The sequence below is a fragment of the Dipodomys spectabilis genome, unplaced genomic scaffold, assembly GCF_019054845.1.
Source record: "Dipodomys spectabilis isolate Male_0828 unplaced genomic scaffold, ASM1905484v1 ptg000095l, whole genome shotgun sequence".
NCBI lineage: Eukaryota > Metazoa > Chordata > Mammalia > Rodentia > Heteromyidae > Dipodomys > Dipodomys spectabilis.
In genome coordinates, this window is record NW_024870772.1 from 39,369,383 (window position 1) to 39,395,784 (window position 26,402).

Genomic DNA, 26,402 nt, shown 5'->3' on the forward strand with positions numbered 1-26,402 from the left:
AAGACTCTTATCTCCAATTAACTACTGGAAAGCTGGAAGTGGTGTTGTGGCTCAAGTGGTAGAGCGCTTGTCTGGAATTGAAGAACAGAGGGACAGTGTGGAGGGGCCCAGAGTTCAAGAACCACAACCAACCAAACAAAAAAAAAAAATTCAAAATGCAGTACATCTGAAAGTTTCTTATGGCATCTTTGAATACAAGCAGCAATAAGCATAGTAAACAAAATTTGACAACTATTTAAAAATCATGTCTTTTATAAGCTAACCTAAAAGACATATGCATTAGAATACTTTCCAAATACCTGTTCAAGAAGGATAATCATACATACTAAAACAATTTCAAACTTTCTAGCAAAAGTCATAAGGAGAAAAACTGAGGACGAGTCTCCTTTAATTCCTAAATCAACACCGAGTAGGTTAAAAAACTAATTTGTACAGGAACATACCCTGCTCCTGGCAGTTATTATGTATACTGTAAGGTCTTACCTGATCCATTTTTTCCCCTGAGCATCAGAGAATATCCCTCATTTCCTGGGTAGAGATTGACCACCAAACAGGACAAAGTTTCTTGCATAACAAGCTTTTCTAACAAGTTCACATTTCTTCTTAATTTCTGCTTTAAAAAGAGGCAGAGCTCATGAAAATAATCCAATATAACCTTGAAAATGCTACAATTTTACAACAAGATCTGAATCAATCTATCAGCTTTGTTCTATATTGTAATCTCGAAGAAGATTATGTAATACATTAAAGTATTATGAGGCAGCAACGTAAACTTAATTTTTATGTAATACTATGGTCAATGTAGATTAACATCAAAATTAAAACCGGAAATCCTTAAAGCAATAAAAATACTAAATACCTAAGGCAGAAAGCGAAAATACTTTTAAAAACTGTCAAATGTAAATATGTAAAATACATGTAAAAGTACGTTAATGAAGAATTGTAGCTCTATGGTGGCAAATGCACATTTCTTCAATATTTCCAGTCTACAGTGGCTCTAAATAGGCTTAAAAAAAGACTATTAACTGAGATATTGAGTCTAAAAATATCAGGTTGATAAAAGGAAGCAGTAAGTAATTTAGATAATTTTCTGTAAATTCAGTATATAATAGCTTTTTAGGAGCCATCTTAAAGGTCCATCAGGAAATTAAATATCCATAAATCAAAATACACAATTTATATATGATATAAAAGTAGCAATTCCTTTATATCCTTTTAACACTATTTTTCAATTATATTTTTAGGGCCCAGACTGGAACTTGAACTTGGTACTCATTGGTTGGCACTCTACTAAATGAGCTACCCTTCAAACCCCCCTTTTTTAAAAACAAAAAAACACAACCCCCTCCCCCAAATTTCCTAGATTTTACTTGGAAAGATGTTTGAGTCAAGAATACTTTATGCAAGATCTGAAATAAACCAATAGTGTTTTTTGTACCTTATACAATATTACGATACGTTATATTTAACATGTTAAAATTGAACATAGAAATGATAAATTCTTCATCTGTCATTGTCATTGAAAATTAAAAAAAATTGCAACCTTTTAACTACTTTAATGTAAAAACCAAAACAAATCACAATAAAACAAAAAACATAGCCAGTAGCATAGATTTGTAACCCTGAGCACTGGGAGGTTGAGGTAGGAGGATCAGGAACAAAATTTGAGGCCAGCCTGGTTTACCTAGTGGAAAATGTCTGGAAAAAAAAAATAAACAAATTCTAAAATTTCAGTGCAGGAAAAAATGTTTCCAGAATTCTGACTCAAGAAAAAATTAGATAAATTCAGAGTATGTGTACCGCTTCAAGAAAACAAGTTGTGGCTGGAGGAGAATGATGGAAGAAGTGACTGATCAAGATGCATTGTGCTCATAAATGGACACGTTGAATTGATATCCCTTTAACTATTGTGTGTGTGTGTGTATGTGTGTGTATATGTGTGTATGGGGGGGGAGGAGGAGTGAGAATGAGAGTAAGAGAGAGAAAAAGAGAAAGCAAGCAAGCAAGTTGGTTCTTACTGAGTTCACTCCCGTTAGAGCAGAGGTTGGAGCCTTTAAAGGGTCAGACAGTATAAAATGCTGTGGGCCACATGTGCTGTGTTTATAACTTCTATACTTGAATGAAATATTTGGCAGGTGGGCAGTTTAAAATCTTTATGATGGAAGAGTCTCACCTATCCTAGTTGTGTCTGTGAGACAATGGATAGGGCATTATATGGATTTTTGAGTATATACATATTTTATATGCTAAAAATTTAATGCAGAAATCATACTGTAAGATTTATAAAATTCTTTTTTTTTAAGGTAAAGACACTAGAATTACAGGTTGTTTTTTGTTTTGTTTTGTTTTTCCTGGTCCTGGGTCTTGAACTCTGGGCCTAGGTGCTATCCCTGAGCTTCTTTTGCTCAAGCCATAACCTTCAGATCTCAGGCTCCTAAACAGCTAGGATTGCAGGTATGAGCTATCGGCACCTGGCCAAATTACACTATTTTTTGCCTAAATTAATGACAAAAGAATCTCATAGAACCCTTAAGGTCCCAGCCATGAATTTATTTTGAGATCAAATTTACTTTTTATTACCATACTTGAATTTCCTGTAGGTCCTGTAAAATCTTTTACTTTCCAGTCAAATTACCATGAGTTATTTTACTTGTATCTTAAGCTTACAAGTAACTTTGCTCACAACTTTCTAGTAAGATATTCTGTTACTCAGTGAACACCATTCCTTCACTCCTACCTAGCAAGTTAGTGGTACCTAATGCCACATTTAAGACCTGGCACAGGATCTGGACCAGCTGAAAAACTAACTAGAGTCTGAGAAAAAAAAAATGTTAGTTCACGTACAAGGATATAAACCATTAGTTGCTTGAAATAACTCCAATCAAATTCTTCTTTTATTTTCAAAAAGCTACAATACGATAAAAAAAATTATACTTACCTTAACCTCTGGTTCTTTTTCACATTCTTCAACATACAAGTCATAAAGTTTTTGAAATATAGATTTTCTAAAAAAAAAGTAAACATAATATGCTAAATAGCAATGTTAATATATAATTATGATGAAATGTTGCCTTTTTTTCTATTTTGGTTGGTCGTGGGGTTTGAACTCTGGGCCTGGGCACTGTCCCTCAACTCTTCAGCTCAAGGCAAACACTCTACCACTTGAGCCACTCTACCACTTCAGCTCAAGGCAAGCACTCTACCACTTGGCTTTTTGGTGGCTAATGATGAGTCTCAAGGACTGTTTTACCTGGACTGGCTTCAAGCCATGATCCTCAGATCTCAGCCTCCTGAGGTACCAGCATTCTACCAGTGTTTTTAATTTCTTTAGATTTGGAATATTTGTGTATAACTCATTTGGATGGATCACAGTTTAGACACAAAAATTAGTTATTTCATATTCACTTATACAATTATATTGAAGAACATTTGATGCAACATTTCTTTTTATTTTGCCTCACTATGATTAGAACCATTTGTAAGATGTCAGATGCAATATTTTCCACTTCAAAGGCTCATTGTCTCCAAAATTTTCAGACTTGGGTTACTTTGGGTTTACAGATAAGGGATACTTAGACAATGTATGGAAAGATCCTAGGCACATTTCTAACCGAGAGTCTAGCAGCAACAGGCAATGGGTTAGAAATATCTTAATGAATCCAAAATATTATCAACGAATCCAAGATATTATCAATTAAACATTCATACCTTCCACTAGATAGGTATTTCCTTTTAGGAGGTCTCTGTCGAGCACTTTCAATGATATACTACGAGAAGAAAAGTTTATAAAAAGTTTGCCTTTTGTTTTGTGCATGGACAACTATATTAAGTACTATATATCTAAAAATAGCTAAAATAGTCACTTAAATCACTCAAGTGCTTGACACGTTAAATTATACCTTGCAAGAAAAAAATTCCTTAACTTCTAAATATATAGTTATAAACAAGTGAAAAACTGCACTAAGATTTAACACAATATTATTGTTATAAATTGTTATTTCACAAGACAGAAATATACTCAATGCTTTATTGCTATTGAAAATGTGCTACTGTATTAAAAATTGTACATTCAATTGCAAGGATTCTATGTTTCTTAGTTATTTTGGAGAACTTCTCAAAAGCAGAAAAACAATTTTAAGTATACTGCTGAACAAGCTTTCACATAAACAGACATTCTTATGTAACCAACACTGTAATCAAAACAAGAGTATTTCCATCACTACAAAACTAAAATATTAATGTATTCCTTTGAAGATAAAATACAAAAATCTTAGTTTTTCTGAGTTTCTAACACCAGTACTTCAATGTATAATTTAGTCATGCCTTACCTCTGCACGATCCAAAGCTAGTTCTAAAGCTTGTTGCTGTAAAAAATAAAGTGTTTTTGGTTAGCTATTTCCACAGAAAATAACTTACACAAAAATAATTATTTTTTGCTTAAATGTCTTATTTTCTGAAAAAGCCCAAGGTATTCTCCTTTTTTCTCTTTTCCAACACACTGTATGATCGAGGCAAGTAACAAGAAAAAAAAATATGACTGTTTGGGGCAACTAATCACAACAAACTAGACAGAAAAAATGGTGTCCCCAGCTACTATTTGTTGAGGCAGATATGTCTTCAACATTTGGTCACAATCTCCTTCAAACACCGGGGAGGGATATCATAGATACTGTAGATACAAAATACAAGGTGAGATCAGAATCTGCTGTGACAACTTCATTTTTTTCCTCTAAAAACTGGGGCATGGATAGATTGGCAAGGTCCCAGGAAGTATTTCCTGGTTTGTATTACAGAATAGGGTTCATTAATTCATCATTGTTATCAGTGTTTATTTACTATCAAGTACCTTATTTATTTTGCAGTACTGGTGTTTGAATTAAGGGCTTCTAGGTGGGTGTTCTACCACTTGAGCGACTCCTCCACATCTGCTATTTGTTGGCTATTTGGAGATGAGAATCTATGGAATTTTTCTGCTTGAACTGAAACCTCTAGATGATCTCAGCCTCATGAGTAGCTAGGATTACAGGCTTGAGCCACAGGAGACTGAGTTATCAAATACCTTTTAAAATATCAATTTTAAAATCTAGTTTGAAATAACATTTAATGATATTTAAAATATCAGAAAGTATTCCCCCCTTCACAGGGTTTAACTTTCATTGTAGTATTGGGGATTGAACTCAGCGCCTCACATCCACTTGAGCTATGTTGCCAGTGCTTTTTTTTTTGCTTTGGTTACTTTTTAGATAGGTCTATTAGCATTTTTGCTTTAGCCAGCCTCAACCTGGATTCTCTTAGCTTCGCCTCCAAAGTAGCTGAGATTATAGGCATATGCAACTACACTTCATCTTAGGCTTTAATGTATTTTCTTTTATTGTTCTGTGGTGCTGGGAGTTTAGCTATTCTAGGAAAGTGCTTGTACTCTAGGCATGTGCACTTTCAGTGAGCACTTTAAGCTTTAATGTTTTAAAGGTAAAAGTTAAATCCCAGTTGCACACTAGTGGATCACACTTATAATCCTAGCTACTCTGAAGGTTGTGATCTGAGGATCAAGGTTTGAAACCAACTCAGGGAAGGAAAGTCCATGAGAGTCTTATCTTCAATTAACGAACAAAAAGCTGGAAGTGGAGGTGTGTGGTTCCAGTGGTAGAATGCCAGTCTTAAGAAAGAAAAGCCAAATGATAGTGTGAACCTGCATTCAAGCACCAGTGTGCACGTGAGTGTGCATTTGTACACATGAACGCATACATACACACACACATATACACACATGCATAGATTAAATGCTTACTCATAAGGATATTTGTCACTATGAACAGAAATACATTGCTGCTTAAAATGTTACATTAAAAAAATTAAAAACCAGGGTCTCATATCTAAAATATACATACAACTAAAAAAAATTAAAGCCCACAAAAACAAATCCTCTAAGAAACAACCACTCCATTAACAAGTGGGCTAAAGACATAAAGAGAGACTTCTCTAAAGAGAAAGAATGGCCAATAAATACATGAAGAAATGCTCAATATCTCTATCCATAAAAGAATGCAAATCAAAACAACATTGAGATTCCACCTCACCCCAGTTAGAATGGCCATTATCAAGAAAACTAATAACCAATGCTGGAGGGGATGTGACCAAAAGGGAACACTACTACACTGTTGGTGAGAGTGCAAACTTGTTCAATCACTCTGGAAAGGAGTGTGGAGGTTCTTCAAAAGACTCCACATAGAACTCCCCTATGACCCAGCAATCCCACTTCTGGGCATTTACCCAAATGACCACAAACATGGTCACACTAAAGCTACCAGCACAACTATGTTTATCACAACATTATTCACCATAGCTAAAATATGGAACCAATCCAGATGCCCCTTAGTAGATGAATGGATTAAGAAAATATGGCACACACACACACACACACACACACACACACACACACACACACACACACACACACACACACACACACACACACACACACACACACACACACACACACACACACACACACACACACACACACACACACACACACACACACACACACACACACACACACACGGGAATTCTATGCTTCCATCAGAAAAAAGACACTGCTCCATTTGTAAGGAAATGAAAAGCCTTGGAAAAAAATCCTATTAAGTGAAGTAAGCCAGACCCAAAGAAACATTACGTTCCATGGTTTCCCTTATTTGTAATAATTAGTATACATCTAGGATAATCTTAGCAGATGAGCAGAATAGCTCAATAGTTATGTATATATAACCATGTAAGATGATGCTGAGTGAAACGAACTCCATAGATACAAAAGGTTTTTCTTTGTTGTCGCTCTCAATGTTCTAAGTGATTTCTTTTTTCTTTTGTGTTTTTCCTTCTGTGGTTTATCCCCTGTTGTCACTGTATTTGATTTTGGTACCCTGGGTACTGTATTGATGTTTATCTGAATTAGGGAAGGGAAGAAGAACAACAAAATAGTGCGACAAAGGACAAAGTGGGATATTCACAAGACAGTATGTTGGAAATGATCTGTATAACTTGTGGGGGGGGGGAAGGAAAAAGAGAGAAAAATGAGGGAGGGGATAATAAATTAGACAAGAATTATAATCACTACCTTACTTATGTAACTGTAGTCCCTTGACAATAAAATTTAAAAAAAAAATTAAAAACCTGGGCTGGAAGGTGGCTCAATGGTAGAATGCTTGCCTTGTATGCATGAGGCCCTGGGTTCGATTCCTCAGCACCATATAAACAGAAAAAGCCTGAAGTGGAGCTGTAACTCAAGTAGTAGAGTGCTACCCTTGAGCTGAAAAGCTGAGGGACAGTGCCCAGGCCCAGAGTTCAGGCCCCACAACCAGAAAAAAAAAATTAAAAAAAATCTAAGCGAAAATTATTTTTATTTATACACATCTTCCTCGCCAATGATTCAGAAAATGGCAATAATATTAAAAGTAAGAATACTGGGATTAATGATATAACTTGTAATAACAGATTCAAGAGATGAACCACATAGATTCTGCACATGACTGCTAAGTAATTTCCTAATTATGTTAATTTATACAGCTAGCAGTTTAATACAAATACTTTTATGGAGACAAAACAAATACAAATTTGAGTATAGCTTACCATTGTGGCATCACATAGGAATCCAAAAAGAAGGGAACTTATATGTGTTGGTGAAGTGAGGTAAAAACCATGTCTTTTATATCAAACTTATATATATTCACTGTAAATATAAAAACAACAAACCCCTCATGTTAATATGAATAGAAAAGATTCAATAAATAACAAGAGAAATACTTGAGGTATATACATTCTTAATATGGTTTAATAACTTCCACAATAAAATTCATCTATGTTCTCACTGCTGAAAAGCAGTTTACAACTAGGTAATAATATAAGAGGGATTTCAAGTTAAAAATCATGACTTCCTTTTTCTCAAAAATACTGAACATTGTTAGATAAAAGAATAAATGTGCTGACTTATCAGTACTGTAACTCTCACATTTCCTGTGAATTATTCTAAGAGTCTGCCCACTAGCTTCATACAATTATTTTCACAAATGATAGAACTCATCATGTCCGCTGAAAGAAAAAAAAAAATCTCTACAGATATTTTCTCCTTCAATACAGGCTACATTTTCCAGATAACAACTGCCCTTCTTTTCCTGAAAAAAAACCTCTTCCCTGGAATATAGGGATTCTTATCCTGATTTCAAAACCAAGTAACCTATTGAACTTTAGTTTTATATGATGCCTCTGCAGACTCCCATGATTGTGATTAACTGGTCTGGAATAGGGTCCAGGGAGCTGCATTTCTGGAGTTTTCTAGGTGATGTTAGAATTAAGGCCCACTGTTCTGTCCTCTCTTCTTACCAGAGATAATATATGTGTATGGAAGAATGAGAAATAGAGCTTACTTGCATCTAATCCTTCAGCTAACTTCTGTATCCACTGCTGCATACACAGTCAAGCTCAAGCACAACTTCTGTTAACAGAAAGTAATATATACCATGTAAAACTTTTTTGTTTTTGGTAAAACCCAAAGTTTAGATCCTTTTTTTGTCAGGTCAAGTAAAAGAAAAATTCAAAAACAACAAAATCTCCCAAAAGCTACACAAAGGGGATGCAGGAAGCTAATCTTCTAATACATTACAGGCATCATGTAGGCTGCAGAGTTAATCATTAAAAACCAGTAACATTAATTCTATCTTTGAATTGCTCATAGGGGGTTTCAGTTGAATTAGGTAAAGATAACCATTAAACCTAAGATGAGGATATAAGTACTTACAGGTAAAATGTAATTACTATGAAATTAACTTTTAACTAAATTGACTGGGGGGGGGGGGTTGTAACTTTAAATTATTTGAATATAACACAGTAACTTCATTACTTCTTACAAAATATTCTGCCCTATACATAATTTACCTGAACGTGTGAGAAATCATAATTATCACTGGCTCCATTTCTATAATAAAGGCACTCAGATCCAGTGATATTCCTAATATCACATAGCTAGACTAGGTTTTATTTTTGTGCCAGTCCTAGGTCTTGAAATCCTGGCTTGGACGCTGTCCCTGGGCTTTTTTGCTCAAGGCTAATGGATACTCAACCACTTGAGCCACAGATCCATTTCCACCTTTCAGGTGGTTAACTGGAGATAAGAGTCTCAGGGGCTTTCTTGCTTGCCTGGGATTGCTCTAACTCTTGGTCCTCTGTTCTCAGTCCCCTAAATGACATGAAATTAGTAGTAGATTAGCAGAAGTGACATTATAGGCACGAGCCACTGGCGCTCCGTTTGGTTTTTTTTTTTTTCTCTCTCTCTCACACACACACATTTTCCACGTTAGTAGGTTTATTTCTAACATTACAATGTTCGGACCACTCAAACCAAAGTTCTAGTTCAAACCAAATTTTAAACGAACTTTTCCTTTAACCAAAGCTTTTAACAATTTTATTGATCAAACTTTTGATCATTAGGGATCGATCACAGCAGCAGGTGCTCGATCGAACCCCAGACATCTGACTGAATTCCGGACTGTGTTTCCAGTCTGACTAGGGAATGTGAAGAAACCCTCTCCTCCCCGACCCGTGCGGTGACAACCGGAGATCCTTCTTAGAGGCACAGGTGTTTTCCAAGTTCAGGCCTCCACGCCCGGTAAACCGTGGCCGGGCCCCGAAATGAATGTCACTATCCAGGAGTTCCACGGGGGTGAACCTCGTTCCCGGCGTAGGACCTTCGGTTCACAACCCCGGGCGTGAACTCTGCAGAGCTTCGCCCACCGCGCGGGGTCACGACCCGCCTTTATCCAACATGGACGCCACGAAACCTCCCCCCCCTCCCTCCACCCCCTCCCCCGAAAGCGCCGCGCAAGATTCCCACGAGTTCCCGGAAACACCGGTGACTGGAACTTCAGACGTCTCCGGGAAAATGCCAAGCGCGGCTCGGCGCCTCCGCGAACGGCCAAGGCCTCCGCCCAAAGGTCCCCTTTCAGGCCTGCAGGGCCCGGCGGCAGAGTTATGCCGTCGCCCTCCGCCCCACAACCCGTAGACCCCTCACAGAAGGTTCGGGAAGCGGCTTCCTCACCCTGCACCCGGTCGAGCCTCGGAGCCGCGAGCCTTCCCCACCCACTCGCCGGCCGCGGTGCACCTGCGCGGGCCGCCGCCCCCGCCGGGCCTCCCGACGCTACCTCAGCCCCGGCCGCAACGCCCACCGCCCCTTTAGCGGCGCGGTGAGACAAAGCTGCCAATCACTTATCCCGGCTACATTCAGCCAATCACCTGTTCCGGAGGCCGCACTTCCGACTGCAGGAATGGGCGGGACCGGTGCCGGCGCGGAAGGGGCGGAGCTTGAATGGAGGGTGCCAAACTTGGAAGGCGGGGAACTGGCCGGAAGGCTGGTACCCGGGATGGGTAACGGAAGCTGGCAGATTCCTGCCCTACGAGCTCGGTGCAAACACTGGCGTCGGGCGCCTGGAAAATGGGCGAGAGAGAGCTAGAGAGAGGGGGAGGGAGAATGTTCCCTGCGGTGCTGGAAACTGCAGAATAGATGGGAGAAACGTGAAACGTGGCGGGGCATTACTACCTACCTTTACTGGTCAGTCCACACACCTTTCCACAGTGGATCAAATGCTAATGATTTTTTAAAATTAACCCCCCCCCCCCCCCCCAGAGACCGGTTCTAAAACATTCAGACACTGGGGCTTCGATGTGGCTCAAGTGATAGAACGCTTACCTATCAAGCACAAGACCCTGAGTTCAAACCTCCCCACAAATGTTTCGAAAAATATATCAGAGACTGCATCAACCGTGCATATTGTGGGATCTGGTTGTAATTCTGTATTTTTGAAGCAGTTTTTGAGGTGAAATTCACAGTGGCCTTGTGCAAATGAACCATTTTTAGTACACTCCAGTGGCATTTAATCCATTCATAATGTTAGGCAACTGTCACCTCTAGTCCTAAAGCACTTTTGTAACTTCAAAACTTAACCAGAACTCACTAGGTAGTTAGTTCCCATTCCTCTCTCTCCCAGCCCCTGCCAAAACAGCTTTTGGACTATGGGTTTATGTATAGTAAATACTTCGTATAAATGGATATGCAACGTCTTTTGTGTATTGTCTTCCACTTAGTATGATGTTTGGCTGGCTCACTTTGGACATATTGTAGTGTAACAAAGAATTAGTAGTTTTTTGATAAAAAGTTGTGAATTTTCACTTGAGCTTGCCAATGCTTAATGGGTCAGAATGAGTTTGGTATCTCTGCTTCAATTTTGTATGTTTCCTATGCTCTGAGACATTCTTTCCTAGTCACCTGGTATTTTAGGAGCAGTAGGTCTGATGGAAAAAAAATCTTAAGAAAATGAAAGGTAGTGATTAAATATAAGCAGTGAGGATTTGCAAAACAAACCTAAAATAGAGGATTCTTCAAATTCTCCAGTCCTTGAGCAGGGAAAATTACTAGGTAGTAGGTAGACATATCGGTGAGCTAAGGAAAGTAAGGATGTATTTGGTTCATACCTAGGCCTAGAGGACTAAAATAATCAACTACACAAAAATTTATATACTGTCCAGTTATAAAAAAAAGAATGTAAAGACTGCCTAAACTGCTATCTAGCTCCAGTTCAAACCATTTGGAGTGACTCAGAAAGCTGAGATGGGAGAATCAACAGTTTGAAATCAGTCTGTGCAGACAAATCCATCAGACTCTTATCTCAGTTATTCAGCAAAAAGCCAGAAGTGAAGGTGAGTCTCAAGTGGTAAAGTGGTAGCAGTGAACAAAGCAGCTCAAGGCCCTAAGTTCAAGCTTCTGGACATGGAAGAAAACAAAAACATGTCTTATATCCTTCCACTAATAATAGGAGGACTCCTCTTCCTACCTACTTCAAGAAGCAGTGATTTTTTTTTTTTTTTTGGTTGGTTGTGGGGCTTGGGCTTGGGCATTATCCTTCAGCTCTTCAGCTCAAGGCAAGTGCTCTACCACTTGAGCCACAGTGCCACTTCCGGTTTTCTAGTGGTTATTGGAGATGAGTCTCATGGACTTTCCTGCCCGGGCTGGCTTTGAACTTCGATCCTCAGATCTCAGCCTCCTGAGTAGCTAGGATTACAGGTATGAGCCACCGGCGCCTGGCAGAGCAGTGATTTTCTTATCATGACATGGTTCTCCTGAGGTACTGATTTGACAGAAACTGATTCTGCATGCCTCCTGCTCTGCCCTTCTGTCCATTTCATTATAATCTGGGAGCTCCTGTTAGCAGTTTTTGTTCCCAAATGAGATCCCTTTTCGAACTCAGAATTATGGAATTAATAATGACCGAGAACCTGTTGAGCACTGGAGGAGATTTTAGTTTGGGCCAAGAATAGAAGTGGGAGATAAAGTTCCAAATTGACTTCTCAACTTCCTCACCCTTAGGCTATAGCAGAGGGTCAGGGTTTATAGATATAGAAATGAGGGATCAGTTAATACATGTGAAGAATATTCATGTCTTTTCTGGGAACTTGGTGCCACTTCTTTTAGTTCCTTTTATGGTTCCTACCAGCTGCTATCATGGCACTAAAAGGTGTATCATTTACCTTGTAGGTGGCATCATAAAGAAGTTTGAGGTTCTTTGGCATTCTCTCTGATAACCATCTTAGAACTAACAGGTTTTGGCAAGCTCACCTCAAGAGGAATATTTAGCCTTCAGGCAACCTGTTCTTAAAGATGAACAAGATTGAGGGGTGAATATTAGAAATTCAGCTAAGTCACCTAGTCAGTATTCAGGCTAATAGTTTCTCATCTCATTAAAAAATCTTATACAACCCTGATTTCCCCATTTCCCTACTAGCTTTTACTCCTTTCTACTCTATCCCCTATTAACTTCACATTAGCTTCTTTCCTGTTAACTGAAAATACCAAGCCTATTTGTGCCTCTGGGCCTTTACAGTAGCAATTAGTTTCTCTAATAATAAAACTCCAATTATGAGCACATTATTATGTATTTCCAAGAGATTATTTTAGGAAGTAATTATTGTACCAATATCATATTGTAAAAGTTTGAGCTGGGTGCCAGGGGCTCATGCCTGTTATCCTAGCTATGTGAGAGACTAAGATTAGAGGAACTTGGTTCCAGACTAGCCAGATGGAGCAGAAAAGAAAGACTTTATCTCAAGGAAAGAAACTGAGTGTCATGGTGCACATCTATCATCCTCACTATGATGGGAGTTGAAAAGCCGGAGGATGGCAGTTTAGTGGTTTGCGCAGGAAGAAATATATTTACTTTAAAAATGACCAGCATTAAAAAGGACTACAGGCATGGTTCAGCAGTGGGATACTTGCCTCAAAATGCAAGGTCTGGGAATGTGACAGTGGTGGAGGGCTTACCTAGCATGCATGATGCCCTGGTTCAATTCCTCAGTACCACATAAACAGAAAAAACAAGAAGTGGCGCTGGGCTCAAATGCTAGCCTTTGGCAAAAGAAGATCAGGGGTAGTGCCCAAGCCCTGAATTCAAATCCCCAGGCTGGCAGAAAAACAAAAAGAAAAGAAAAAAAGTTCAAGGTCCTAAAACGGGTGCTGGTGGCTCATACCTATAATCCTAGCTACACAGAAGCCTGAGATCTGAGGATCTCCGTTCAAAACCAGCCCAGGCAGAAAAGTTCATGAGACTCTGATCTCCAATTTAATCACTAAAGGGCCAGAAGTAGAGCTGTCGCTCAAGTGGTAGAACACTAGTTTTGAGCAACAGAACTATCTCAGGGATATCTCCCAGACCCCCCCCCCCCCAACACACACACACGACCAGACAAAAGTTCCAGCTCCCAAGTTCCAACCTCAATATTGAAAAAAAAAGTTCCTATAGTATCATATCTAATAAAAATGTGTTTTCCTGTCAATTACAAAAACTGTTCAAAGTCCACACATTGTGTCTGTTTTATATGATAATTTTGATATATAACAGTAATGATTTTGATCTATAACACTTCTCCCTCCCACTTATGTGAGTTGGGAAAATATCCTGGACAAGGTGGTACACACTTGTAAACACAGCACTTGGGTGGCTGACACAGTAGGATCTTGAGTTTGAGGACACTCTGAGCTACATAGTAAGACCCAGTAACAAAGAAACAAACAAAAGCAAAAACAATGTATCTTTGGTGCATGCAATGTCCCATAACAGAGACTGATTTTTGTATTAATGCAGTTATCAACTTTTTTTAAAATTTCCTCTAAATAGAATATTAGACCTGGGAGTCTAAATGAAATTTAGATTTTTGAAGTTAGATTTGAAAAGAAACTGCATCTATATTAAAGATACTAAAGGACATAGATCTGTGAAATCTCAGAACATGGGAATTTTAGGCAGAAGAATCATGAGTTCTAGGTTAATCTGGTCTATGAACTGAGACCCTTTCTAGGAAAAAAAAAGATCCTGCAGACTGCTGACTTTGGCTGTAGTCTCTTTAAACCACCATTTACTATCCACCTTGGTATCAATCCTAAGTGACCTTTAGCTAAAATCTTGGGAATGCATTGCCATATTGACACAGGTGGCCTCTAGCAACCTAGAGCTATGAATATGATAAAGACACATCTGCATCTACACTATTCCCTGCCTTGCTGCCATACTCCCACCTCTTGTACACCAAACACCATCTACAATATGTACTTGACAAACCATAGATACCACCCATGTATGCTGTAGACATGCTTTGATTCCTGACTTTTCTGTCTATAAAACTTGTTAGAACATCCCTCAGTATAATAAAGGTTGTGTATGACAAACATACAGCTAACATTATACTTAATGGCAAAAGCTAACCATTCCTCTAAATTCAGGAATGAGACAAGGATGTCTGCTCTTTCCACTCCTCTTCATATAGTATTAGAATTCTAGCTAGAGCAATAAGGCAAGATGCAAACATAAAGGGAATCAAAATAGTGAAAGATGAAGTAAAATTCTCCCTCTTTGCAGATGACATGATCCTGTATTTAAAGAATCCCATAGACTGTACTCTCAAGTTACTGGTTTTTCTATATGCCAATAATGAGAAGAGCACAGTAACTTCTTTTGTAATAGACTCCCCTCTCCCCAAAATAAAATACCTAGGAATTAACTAAAGAATTGAAGGACTTCTATGATGAAAACTTCAAAAACCTTAAAAAGGAAATTAAAGCAGAACTAATGAAGTGGAAAAACCTCCCATACTCCTGGATTGGGAGGATCAACGTCATGAAAATGACAATACTGCCAAAGGCTATCTACAAATTCATTGCAATACCCATCAATATCCCAACCTCATTCTTTAATGAAATAGAGGAAGCAATCCAAAACTGTATATGGAACACTAAAAGACCCTGAATAGCAAAAACAATCCTTAGCAGAAAGAACAGTGCTGGAGGAATATGAATACCAAACTTTAAATTCTATTACAAAACTATAGTAATTGAAACAGCTTGGTACTGGCACAAGAACAAACCTGAGGACCAATGGAATAGAACTAAAGACCCAGAAATGAACTTGCAGACCTATGGCCACCTAATCTTTGATAAAGGAGACATAAAAATAGGGTGGAAGAAAGACAGCCTCTTCAGTAAAATGGTGTTGGCAAAATTGGTTAAACACTTGTGAAAAAGTAAAGTTAAATTTTTATGTATCATCCTGCACCAGAAGCTATACCAAATGGATGAAAGACCTTGAGGTAAAAGCAGACACCCTGAAAACATTATAGGAAGGAATAGGAGAAACTCTAGAACTCCTTGGCACCGGCTGAAATTTTCTTAATAAAGCCCCAGAAACACAACAAATCAAAGAAAGGTTGGACAAATGGGGTTGCATGAAACTGCAGAGCTTCCAGCCAGGTGCTGGTGGCTCATACCTGTAATCCTAGCTACTCACAGGCCTAGATCTGAGGATCACAGTTCAAAGCTAGCCTGGGCAAGAAAGTCCGTGAGACTCTTAGATAAACCTCTCAGAAAACCAGAAGTGTACTGTGGCTCAAGTGGTAGAGTACTAGCCTTGAGCTGAAGAGCTGAGGGACAGTGCTCACACCCAGAGTTCAAGCCCCACGATCAACAAAAAACAGACAAAAACAACTGCAGAGTTTCTGCATGGCAAAGGACATAGGTAGTAAGATCCATAGAAAGCCCATGGATTGGGAGAAGATCTTCACTACCCATACAACAGACAAGGGCTTCATATCTAAAATATACTTAGAACTCAAAAAATGAAATCCTCCAAAAACAAATCCTCAGATGAGCAGATGAGCAGAATACCTCAATAGTTATGTACGTGTGACCATATAAGATGATGCTAAGTGAAAAGAACTCCAAGACGTGGACACAAGAGGTCTTTCTTTGTTGTTGTTCTCAATGTATTACATGATTTCTTTTTTCTTTTGTGTTTTCCCCGCTATGGTTATCCCCCTGTTGTCACTGTATTTGATTTTGGTACCCTGGGTGTTGTATTGAAGTTTATCTAAACTAGGGAAGGGAAGGAGAACAACGAAATAGTGAGACAAAGGACAAAGTGGGAAGGAACCTATGCAACAGCGACTCACAAGACAGTATGTTGGAAATGATCTGTACAACATGGGGGAGGGGGGAGGGGAGGGAAAAAGGGAGAAAAATGAGGGAGGAAGTAACAAGTTAGAAAAGGAATGTAATCATTACCTTACGTATGTAACTGTAACCCCTCTGTACATCACCTTGACAATAAAATTAAGAAAAAAATAAAGAAAAAAAAAACCCTTAGATTAACCTCTGTGATGGAACATGTCATTCAGGTAACTTAAATCCGTGTTCCCAGGTCATGAATACGCAGAATAAGCTATATTGCTTTAAAGCAGATTTGGTCAATGGGTCTGACAGTTTCTGAGAATATTTCATAAATGGAAGTGAAATTTTGCTTATTGCTTTACATTAGAAACATGTTTGTCTCTTGTAGCATTAAGATGATTCAGTAGGTAAAGTTAGTGACTTAGTTTAGCCACTAGAGGTCAGAACATCCCTTAAAAATAAGTGCATGCTGACCATGGAGAATATGAACTTAATTTTTGGTTAGGAGTGAAAAAAATCTTTTAAAACAAGTTGTCATCACTAGGAATTTCTGGACAAAAAGATTCTTAAATATGTAATTATTAGTTGCTTTAGACTCCAAATGAACGTTTCCCAGGATAAGTTTTCCATTGTGGACTGTTATCACTATAATAAAATTACATTTGTTAGATTTACATGCTCTAGTATTTAAGATAAAGCTTGTGGTAGAAGACTTGCTAAATGTGTGGAAGACTGTGTTTCATTCCCAGCACTGCAAAACTATAAGTCTGATATCCCTAAGCATTTCAGTTAATTTGCTGCTTTACATGTATAAAATAACCAGGTTAGCTGTGTGAGTGCTTACTCTAATCTTAGTAGCTGGGAGGTAGAAGTAGGAGGATGCTGTGTATCTTCAACTAAGTAGGGGTTACATAATGAGACAATGCCTCAAACAAAACAAAACAACTATACAACAAGCTTGGTTAAAATAGTAAAAGGGGAATGAATGGTAAGACTTTCCTTTTCTCATTTAACAACCAATTGCTGATCCTTATCATGCTGGATAGCAGGGCATGTACTGCATTTGTTTATGTGTGGGCCTCCTGAGTAGTGGTGAGTTTTTTGAAGTCATAGAAATATTTTATCCCAAATATTTACTATCAGTCCAGATTGACAATGTCTTAATCAAATGGTCACAAAAGACCATTTTAGAAGCTTTGCATAGAAGACTTGGAGATCTCTTGTATATTGAAAAATATGGTTCACAAAAGTGTCTTCTAGAGGAAAGTGATCTGAGTTTTAAAAAATTGTGACCTGAGTTGATATATACTAGAGTTCAAAAAAATGTAGAATAGGAACTAGTCATGACTAGAAATGCTGACTTTAACCATTAAGGCCTTTGGAACTAACTTGAGACAGCAGGTGTGCAAAAATACATCTTTCCACTGAGTTCCACCTCTCTTCTACAGCGGCTTTTTCTTTTCTTTCTTGCTTTTCCTTTTTGAGACGGAGTTCCCCGATGTAGCTTAGGCCAGCTTGGAATTCATGAATCTCCAAACCTCCGCTTCCTTAAATGCTGGGTATTACAACCCCAGGAATATTTAAGATAGGGAGCTGCCAAGGATTTCTCCTCTGTTTGCTGGGTTCCTAGTTTCCAAAAAATAAAGTTCAATGAATATTTTCTCTTTCCAGTAATTTTTACAGGAAGCTCAAAATTCTACTGTGAGTTTTGTTAGCGATGCTATGAAATTTATAGTTTAACCTTTTTAGTACTGATACTGGGCTTGAACTCAGGATCTGAGCACAGTCCCTTAGCTTTTTGTGTTCAAAGCTGGTGTTCTACAATTTAAGCCACAGATCTTCTTCTAGCTTTAGGATTAATTGGTGATAAGAGTCTCATGGACTTTCCAGCCCAGACTAAGCTGGAACCGTGATCCTCAGATCTCAGCCTTCTCAGTAGATAGGATTATAGGTGTATGCCCTTGGCATTCAGCTAACTTAAAAAATAATTTTTGTACAATTTAGCTTAAGATAGTATTGCACATCATAAGATAACGCCATTACTTTTATTTCTACAATTTGTTTAGCCACTGACTATTTAGGTAGTATTATACACTAGAAAACTAAAGACCTAAAGATGAAAAATAGGTTTCAGCCTTGAAGGCTCAATTATGATGTAATTCCATTTTCGGTAGAATGGGTCTATGTATGTAGGGTAATGTGAGCAAAAGAAGACATTTTGCCAGGTGTCAGTGGAATTCTAGTTATACAGGAGAGACCTGAGGATCACCTTTCAAAGACAGCCTGGCAACATAGTCCATGAGACTCTTAGCTCCAATTAACCACTAGAAAACCGTAAGTGAGCTGTAGCTCAAAGTGGTAGCGCCTAGTCTTAAGTGGAAAAAACTCAGGGACAACACTCTGGCCCTGAGTTTAAGCCACACAATTGCAACAACAACAAGAAAATACTTTTGCTTCGGCAAATATGGGAAGTCCTTCCTGTGGGTACATAAAAATCAGGATTGGGCACTTTTGAGTCCCATATCTATGGATTATGCATTCCAAAAAGCCTGCTGAGAAGTTTGAGAGTGATTGGCATTTTGTTATCAAGATTATCTTAAAATTGAAGGAGATTTGAAAATGTTTGTTTTTTCTCAATGGCAAGAGAGACATTTCATCAATTAAAACAGAAAAGCTTTGCTATCATTTAATAAGATTCTTTAGTTTTTTAAAAAGAGGGTATTACATAGAGTAATCTAAATTGGAAGTAAAAGAGCCTGTCAGGAGTAATTAGAATGATTGGCATGTTTGTATTTAGACTAGGGACTATTTAATGACCTAGAATTTAGTTAATTTTGTTCCCCTAAGCAGTAATCTTTTCCATATTAGCATAGCAACCCAAGAAAGCCATATAAAGATAGATTACCAACACTGAGGCTGAATAAGGTGTTCTTTTGCATTAGAGTTTCCTAATTAAACCACTGTGTTGGGATCTAAATAACATCTGAATAACATTTAAGTCCCACCCAAAGTGTTATAATAAACAGGTATAAAACGGGAAGAGATAAAATGCTCCATGGTGAGTTGTATGAGGAGAGATGACTTAGCATGGTAAAAATAACTTCGTAAGAAGTCTAAACTCCTAACATCTGCCCATTTAAGATGCCTTCTGGCTTTGCACATGTGGTTATACTTATTTACTTTCTATGATCCAACCTAATCACTATTCTTTTTTTTTTTGAAACAAAACTTCGAATTTATTAAAAAAATTGTGCCAGTAATGGGATGCCCTGTCCCCCTTTTTTTCCTCAAGGTTGGTGATCTACCACTTGAGCCACACCTCTACTTCCAGCTTTTTGGTGGTGCATTACAGGTAAGAGTCTGATGGACTTTCCTGTCCAAGCTGGCTTTTAGAACTGAGATCTTCAGATCTGAGCCTCCCAAGTAGCGAGGATTGCAGGTGTGAACTACCAGCGCCTGACTTAAACACTACTCTTAAGAATTCTTTTCACAAGGCTGGGAAGGTGGCTTAAGGATAGAGCGCTTGCTTTGCATGCATGAGGCCCTGGGTTCGATTTCTCAGCACTACATAAGCAAAAAGAAAAAAAAGCTGGAAGTGGCGCTGTGGCTCAAGTGGTAGAGAGCTAGCCTTGAGCTGAAGAGCTGAGGGACAGCGCCCAGGCCCAGAGTTCAGGCCCCATGACTGGACCAAAAAAAAAAAAAAAGAGAATTCTTTTCATATTGTTGCAGATTTGGCCATTAATGTCTTTATGTCCTCATTACTCCTTCATACCACATCATAGCACCTTTATTATCTTTGAGTAGTTGTACAAAGGGCTTTCAACATATCAATTTGTGAATACAATGCATCTTGTTCAATGACATCCCTTCTTCATTCTTTCCCCATCTCTCCAGTCCCACTCTTCCTCTGAAGTTATCAGGTTCAGATTTACCTATGTGTATTGAAAACAGTTGAGGACAATTCTTTGTTTTTTTTTTGTCTCTCTTTATTCAATTTTAGTTTTCTCTGGACAAGAAAGTTCTTATATTATTCATTTGCATTTTAAATTTCCACAGTATTGCTGAAAATAAATAGGCATTCCAAAATCAATGTTTCTTTTTTGGTTCTAGGAACTTACCACAAACATTCTCCTTTCTTTCCTTTATGTCATTTTCCTTATTTTAAACATCCCTTTCTTCTTTTCTATGAAAGTCTTGTGTATGTTTCTAAGTCCAGCACAGGCTACATTTCCTTCATAGAGCCCTTGGGAGCCCAATGACTTGATTTCCTTGGAAATTCTAAAGAAGTCATGAAAGAAGTTGATATATTCATACTCCAGGACTAGAGGTAATACATTTTATTCTTTATCACTGCCTCATGTCTAGCAGACTGCTTTAATTAGAGTAGCTGGTTAATAATAAATAGTAGTTGGTGAGGAAGGAGGTGAGAAATGGTTGATCTGATCACCTGTGCAATTTTCTGTTCAGTACAGTAATGTTGAATGCAGCTCATAAAATCTACACACAGTGAGGAAATAAGATAAACCTTTCCAATATTATATAAAATATTATCAAGAGCTCCTGCGGACAGATTGTTTTAGACTCAGAATTTCTCCTAGTGCCTAGTGTAGCATATGCTTTGAATATTACACAATTCCTGGATAAAGACAAGAAAGACGTCAGTTCAGAGAAGGTTTTAGTTAATTGGGTAAACCTTTACAATCCAAATTGCATAGACTATAAAGTCAAAGTATTTGCCTATTAATCAACATGCCCAACTAATTGTTGACCCTGAAAATTGGTTGTGGCCTGCGAGTTAACCTTTGTAGTTCAGTTAGTTTCCATGGGGAGATACTGTGTTAATATAAATGTCACAGGAAGACTATAAATCCAGATAATTAGGATCTGTGTATTTCTGTATTTTGCTAAAACTACATACATATTGTTTTTGTGCATGTTTGTGACAGTACTGGAGGATGAACTCAGGACCTCTTACTTTTCCTTAGGCTTTCTTTTTACTCAAGGCTGGTGCTGTTCCAGCATTTTGCTGGCTAGTTGGAGATAAGAGTCTCTCTGTCTTTCCGGGCTGGATCTGAACCTACATCCTCAGATGAATGGCTAGGATTACAGATGTAAACTATTGGGCCCATCTAAAAACTATAGTTCTTAGTGTTTGATGGATTCAAACATATTGTGTAGTTTATATATTTTAACTATATTTTGGTAAGAATTCTGGCAAGATTTTTTTAGTTTCAGAATTTCTGTATCTTTACTGAATTCTTTAAAAAGATATTGTTATTATAAAGTTGATGCACAGAACAATTACCCTTTTATAAGTCAGGTAATGACTACCTCCCCTTTTGAATAATTTTATCCCTTCCTTAATTCTCTCCCAGTTTTTCCATCCTGTCCCTTCCCGCAAGTTGTATAGTTCCTTTTCAGCACAGTTTCTACTGAGTACCACTGCTGTATTTGTTCATCCTAAATTCTGTCAAGGCTTTTAATGGCTTTCCTGTTTAACATAAACTGTTTAGGGCAATTTTGGAATATAATTAGCTTCTAAATGTGGAAAGAACCTATGAGTTGACTGAGTGTCTTGCAGTACAATGCTGCTTTTCTATCTTTTGTGTTTGAAAAGGATTTTTAAATTGCTGCATTCCATTTGACCTGAACTGTATATGGCGGGTTTTTATTACCAGCTTCTATTCTTTTCAGCTAGGGTTTAATCATGTTCTTTCATCCAACTTTCACAGATTAAATTGTGTAATTTCTCTTAGTATGTGCTTAGGTCAGTTTATTTGTTCACAAAAATGAAGTCACAGTCATATGGAAACATTTAGTTTATTATTTAACTTTTAAATGGGGACAACGAAACCTAGAAAGTATTTTAACAAATTGTAATATCAAACCTCGTTTCCATCCTTTTGCTTTTATCCTAAATTGCTCCTAGAGATTGTACTATCTATATCTGTTTTTTTCTCAAAACTGAGTTTATTTGTACATATAACAAATAAACAGTGTGACTGATCAAGATGGATTGTATGTATAGGTACATTGAAATCAACCTCACTTCTACAACTAATTAATACTAATTTAGAAAATTCAAAAGAAAACATAGAGTAGATGCCTTAAGGAGAATCACTTAGTTGACTCTTAAAATATTGCTTCAAATAGGACCAATTAAGAGAATACAGAGTTTGGAGGTTGTAGCTGAGGAGGAAAAACAGGCAGCATTGGAGACTGAGGTGTCAGTCTATTCATAAACTGTAACAAAATACCTGAGAGTGGTTAAATATAAATACTAGAAACATACTAGTCACAGGCTTAGGACCTGGGAATTACCAGATCATGGTACCAGTAGATTTGTGGTCTGGTAGAGGCCTGTTCCTCATAGAGGCCCCCTTCTGTGTGTTCTCACATAGTGGAAAATAAAATAATCTCTTTCACACTTCTTTATTTTAATGGGAGTTGGTCACCTCCTAAAACCCCTATTACTTACCATCTTGACTTCAGGCTTTAGACACCTTCCTGTCCTCCTTCTAGCTTCTTCCTCTGTCATTTGATCTCTCTATCTTCTTCTTCAAGGCAAGCGTGTCATGGTGATCAGGTCCTGCTGTTGGTGGTCAGATCTGGAATTCTCCACCTCTGTAGTCTGAGTTAAGAAATAAGTCCCACTTTGGATTTATGTTAAAGAAATACATAGTTAGAATAAACACTGTTATTATTACAAGTGCTTTAACATTTCAGAGTGTATGGCTGATAGTTACAAGGTCACTTCAGGAAAGGAAGATCAAAGAAATGTAGTTTCATTTTTCATCTCCTGATGTTAAATCCTATAAAATGAAGACTTCATTAGCCTCTAGGTTTATTCAAATGTTTGTTGTAGGACATTGTGTTGACTCAGGGAAGTAATAAATTTTGTCATGGGAAATCGAATTTGCTCACCAACCTTGTGATAATTGACCTATGATTGTGACCTCCTGGATTCTTATTAAAATCGACCTCTATATTTAAGTTTTGTTAGTTCTCAATAGGTCAAAAACTATCTCACATTTAGTCTAGATTTTTCCCTGGTGTTGGCATGTTAAAATAACACACTAAATCTCATTCATCCAAGGTAATTTTTCCCTCAACAATGGGGGCTATATTTTGATTCTTACCTGATTCTTAAATTTTTTGAGGCTGAAACCCTGGACTTTCTACAAGCTGGACAAATGCTCTACCACCACACTGCACTCCTAGTTCCTCCTGGATCTAGTTTGGACAATTTTGAACAATTGAGCAATTTTCTGAGAGAGAATATGGCAAACAGACCCTTTGATATATCCAGCATAGATTACAGTCACTTGAGAACTTGCTTTTACTGCAACATGGCATTTGGTGGTAGGGAATGAAGATAGGATGCATAGGACCACTTAAATATGTGTGTGTGTGTGTGTGTGTGTGTGTGTGTGTGTGTGTGTGTGTGTGTCCTGGGACTTAAAATTGGGGCCTGGGTATTGTCCCTGAGCATTTCTTTTCCTCGAGGCTGGTGCTCTACCACTTGAGCCACAGTTCTATTTCTGGCTTTTTGGTGGTTAATTGGTGATAAGAATTTCTCTGCCAAGACTGGCTTTGAACCTAGATCCTCAGATCTTAGCCTCCTGAGTAGCTAGCATTACAGGCATGAGCCCCAGTGGGTTTACTTAAAATTTTAATGCAGGCAGCTCTTGACTGTTAGAAAAGAACCTGCATTTCTCAGAAGGCCACATTCTCTTTGGCCTGATAAGCCTGGAAAGTCTTGTTAAACCTTGTAATTTAACTGTTGCTACACTCTCCAATACTTACTGTGTTTAGACACCATGCACATGAAAGTCATGCTCTCCGTCTACTGCTTTGCCCTTGCCCATGCTCTTCTCTCTACTTACAATGTCCAGCCATTCTAAAGTCCATACAGTCTTGTGTTCAGTGTTCCAGCCCTTTCAAAAACCTCCCTAGACTTTTTCCTGCCTTCTAGAACTTCATGTGGTTCTTCACCTCAATTTGCTTCTTCTAGAGCAGATATGTCTCTAAACATTGCAGTGTGATGAATATTGTTACATGAGTAATTCTTCAACTGCCATCATGGTGACGGCTGGACAGAACTAGCTAGGGTTCTTATACTATTAGATTATTTTGCTTTATCTTTTTTAAAAAAGCTTATTACTGTATCCTTACCCAAAATGATATTTAAAATGTATAGACCTTATCTACAGAGATTAACTTATCTATATTGAGAGCTCTGCTTGAGCCTTGTTTCCTATGCGTGAGGTGTCGCAAGAAGAGTTGTAGGGACTTGGGATCCTGGGATTTTTAAAACTCAAACATCTCTTGTCTTCTGAGTCTCCATCCAATAGTGTTGTCTACATTGGGGTGTATACCCCTAGATTCAAGACATAGCTAAGAATAGTTGCTTCTTCTCCTTCTCCTTCTTCTTTTTCTCCTCCTCCTCCTTCTTCTTTCTCTCCTCCTCTTCTTTCCCTTCCTCCTCCTCCTCCTCCTCCTCCTCCCACCTCCTCCTCCTCCTCCTCCCACTTCCCCTTCTCCTCCTCCTCCTTCTTCTTCTTGAACTCAGGGTTCCTCCTCCTCCTCTTCTTCTTCTTCCTCTTCCACCACCACCACCTCCTCCTCCCTCCTCTTCTTCCTCTTCTTCTTCTTCTTCTTCTTCTTCTTCTTCTTCTTCTTCTTCTTCTTCTTCTTCTTCTTCTTCTCCTCCTCCTCCTCCTCCTCCTCCTCCTCCTCCTCCTCCTCCTCCTCCTCCTCCTCCTCCTCCTCCTCCTCCTCCTCCTCCTCCTCCTCCTCCTCCTCCTCCTCCTTCTTCTTCTTCTTCTTCTTCCTCTTCTTCTTCTTCTTCTCCTTCTTCTTCCTCTCCTTCTTCTTCTTCTTCTTCTTCTTCCTCTCCTCCTCCTCCTCCTCCTCCTCTTCTTTTTCTTCTTCTTCTTCTTCCTCTTCCACCTCCTCCTCCTCCCTCTTCTTCTTGAACTCAGGGTTCCTCCTCCTCCTCCTCCTCCTCCTCCTCCTTCTCCTCCTCCTCCTCCTCCTCAACCACCACCACCTCCTCCTCCTCCTCCTCCTCCTTCTTCTTTCTTCTTTCTTCTTCTTCTGTTGGTCATGGAGCTTGAACTCAGGGCCTGGGCACTGTCCCTGAGCACGTTTGCTCAAGGCTAGTGCTCTACTACTGTGAGCCACAGCTCCACTTCTGGTTTTTGGGTGGTTAACTGGAGATAAGGGTTTCACAGAATTTTCCTGCCTGGGCTGGCTTTGAACTGTGATCCTCAAATAGCTCCTGAGAAGCCAGGATTACAAGTGTGAGCCACCAGCATCTTGAAGAGAAGAATACTAGTTCCCTCCTACATCCTACATTCTGGTTTGGAACTGGAATGATCCTAGGTTTTTATGAATCTGTCTAGTAGATAATGTATCGTTGGATAATAAACAAAATATTCTAATGAATAGTTTATTGGATTTGACTTCTGACCAGTGGTATTTGAGCCTTCATTTGTACTCCTCATCCAGGTTCCACAAATGTTAGGGATGGGCCTCTTTTTTTTCAGTACTTATGTTTTTCTAGTCACAAAGTCAAATATCATTTGTCATTTCATCAGTACAATAGCAAATGGGTAGGCCTTATTGCTGACCTAATTTTATAGACCTAAATCTGGGGCCCACGTCATTCCTCCTCATAAAAACTAGAGATGGGCCTGGAATGAAGAATGGAGTTCTGACCAAAGAGACTGAAGTTTTAGCCACTGTGCACTGCAATAGGACTGTTGAAATAGTGACTGAGATTCTCATTCATTTTGAAGTAGGGGTAGAGAAATTGACTCATTACCCACATATCATGAGGTTTTCTGAAGAAAATAATAGTCTGGGA

The 26,402-nt window shown here is 38.5% G+C and overlaps 1 protein-coding gene across 15 annotated transcripts in view; it reads right to left on the reverse strand.

Moving 5' to 3' along the window:
* Supt20h (SPT20 homolog, SAGA complex component) overlaps positions 1-10,206 on the reverse strand; it is a 35,430-nt gene extending 25,224 nt beyond the window's left edge. For 9 of the 15 annotated variants that reach the window (XM_042685343.1, XM_042685354.1, XM_042685352.1 and 6 more), the window contains exons 1-7: positions 10,085-10,206; positions 8,418-8,485; positions 7,624-7,723; positions 4,329-4,364; positions 3,709-3,767; positions 2,939-3,005; positions 484-613 (exon numbers count right to left, since the gene is read on the reverse strand). In XM_042685343.1, the coding sequence (XP_042541277.1) occupies positions 484-613; positions 2,939-3,005; positions 3,709-3,767; positions 4,329-4,364; positions 7,624-7,626 (295 nt within the window). In that variant the 5' untranslated portion in view covers positions 7,627-7,723; positions 8,418-8,485; positions 10,085-10,206. The remainder of the gene's footprint in view (positions 1-483; positions 614-2,938; positions 3,006-3,708; positions 3,768-4,328; positions 4,365-7,623; positions 7,724-8,417; positions 8,486-10,084) is intronic. The other 6 variants (XM_042685344.1, XM_042685353.1, XM_042685349.1 and 3 more) reach the window with 3 other exon arrangements.
* Between the last annotated feature and the right edge of the window lie 16,196 nt (positions 10,207-26,402).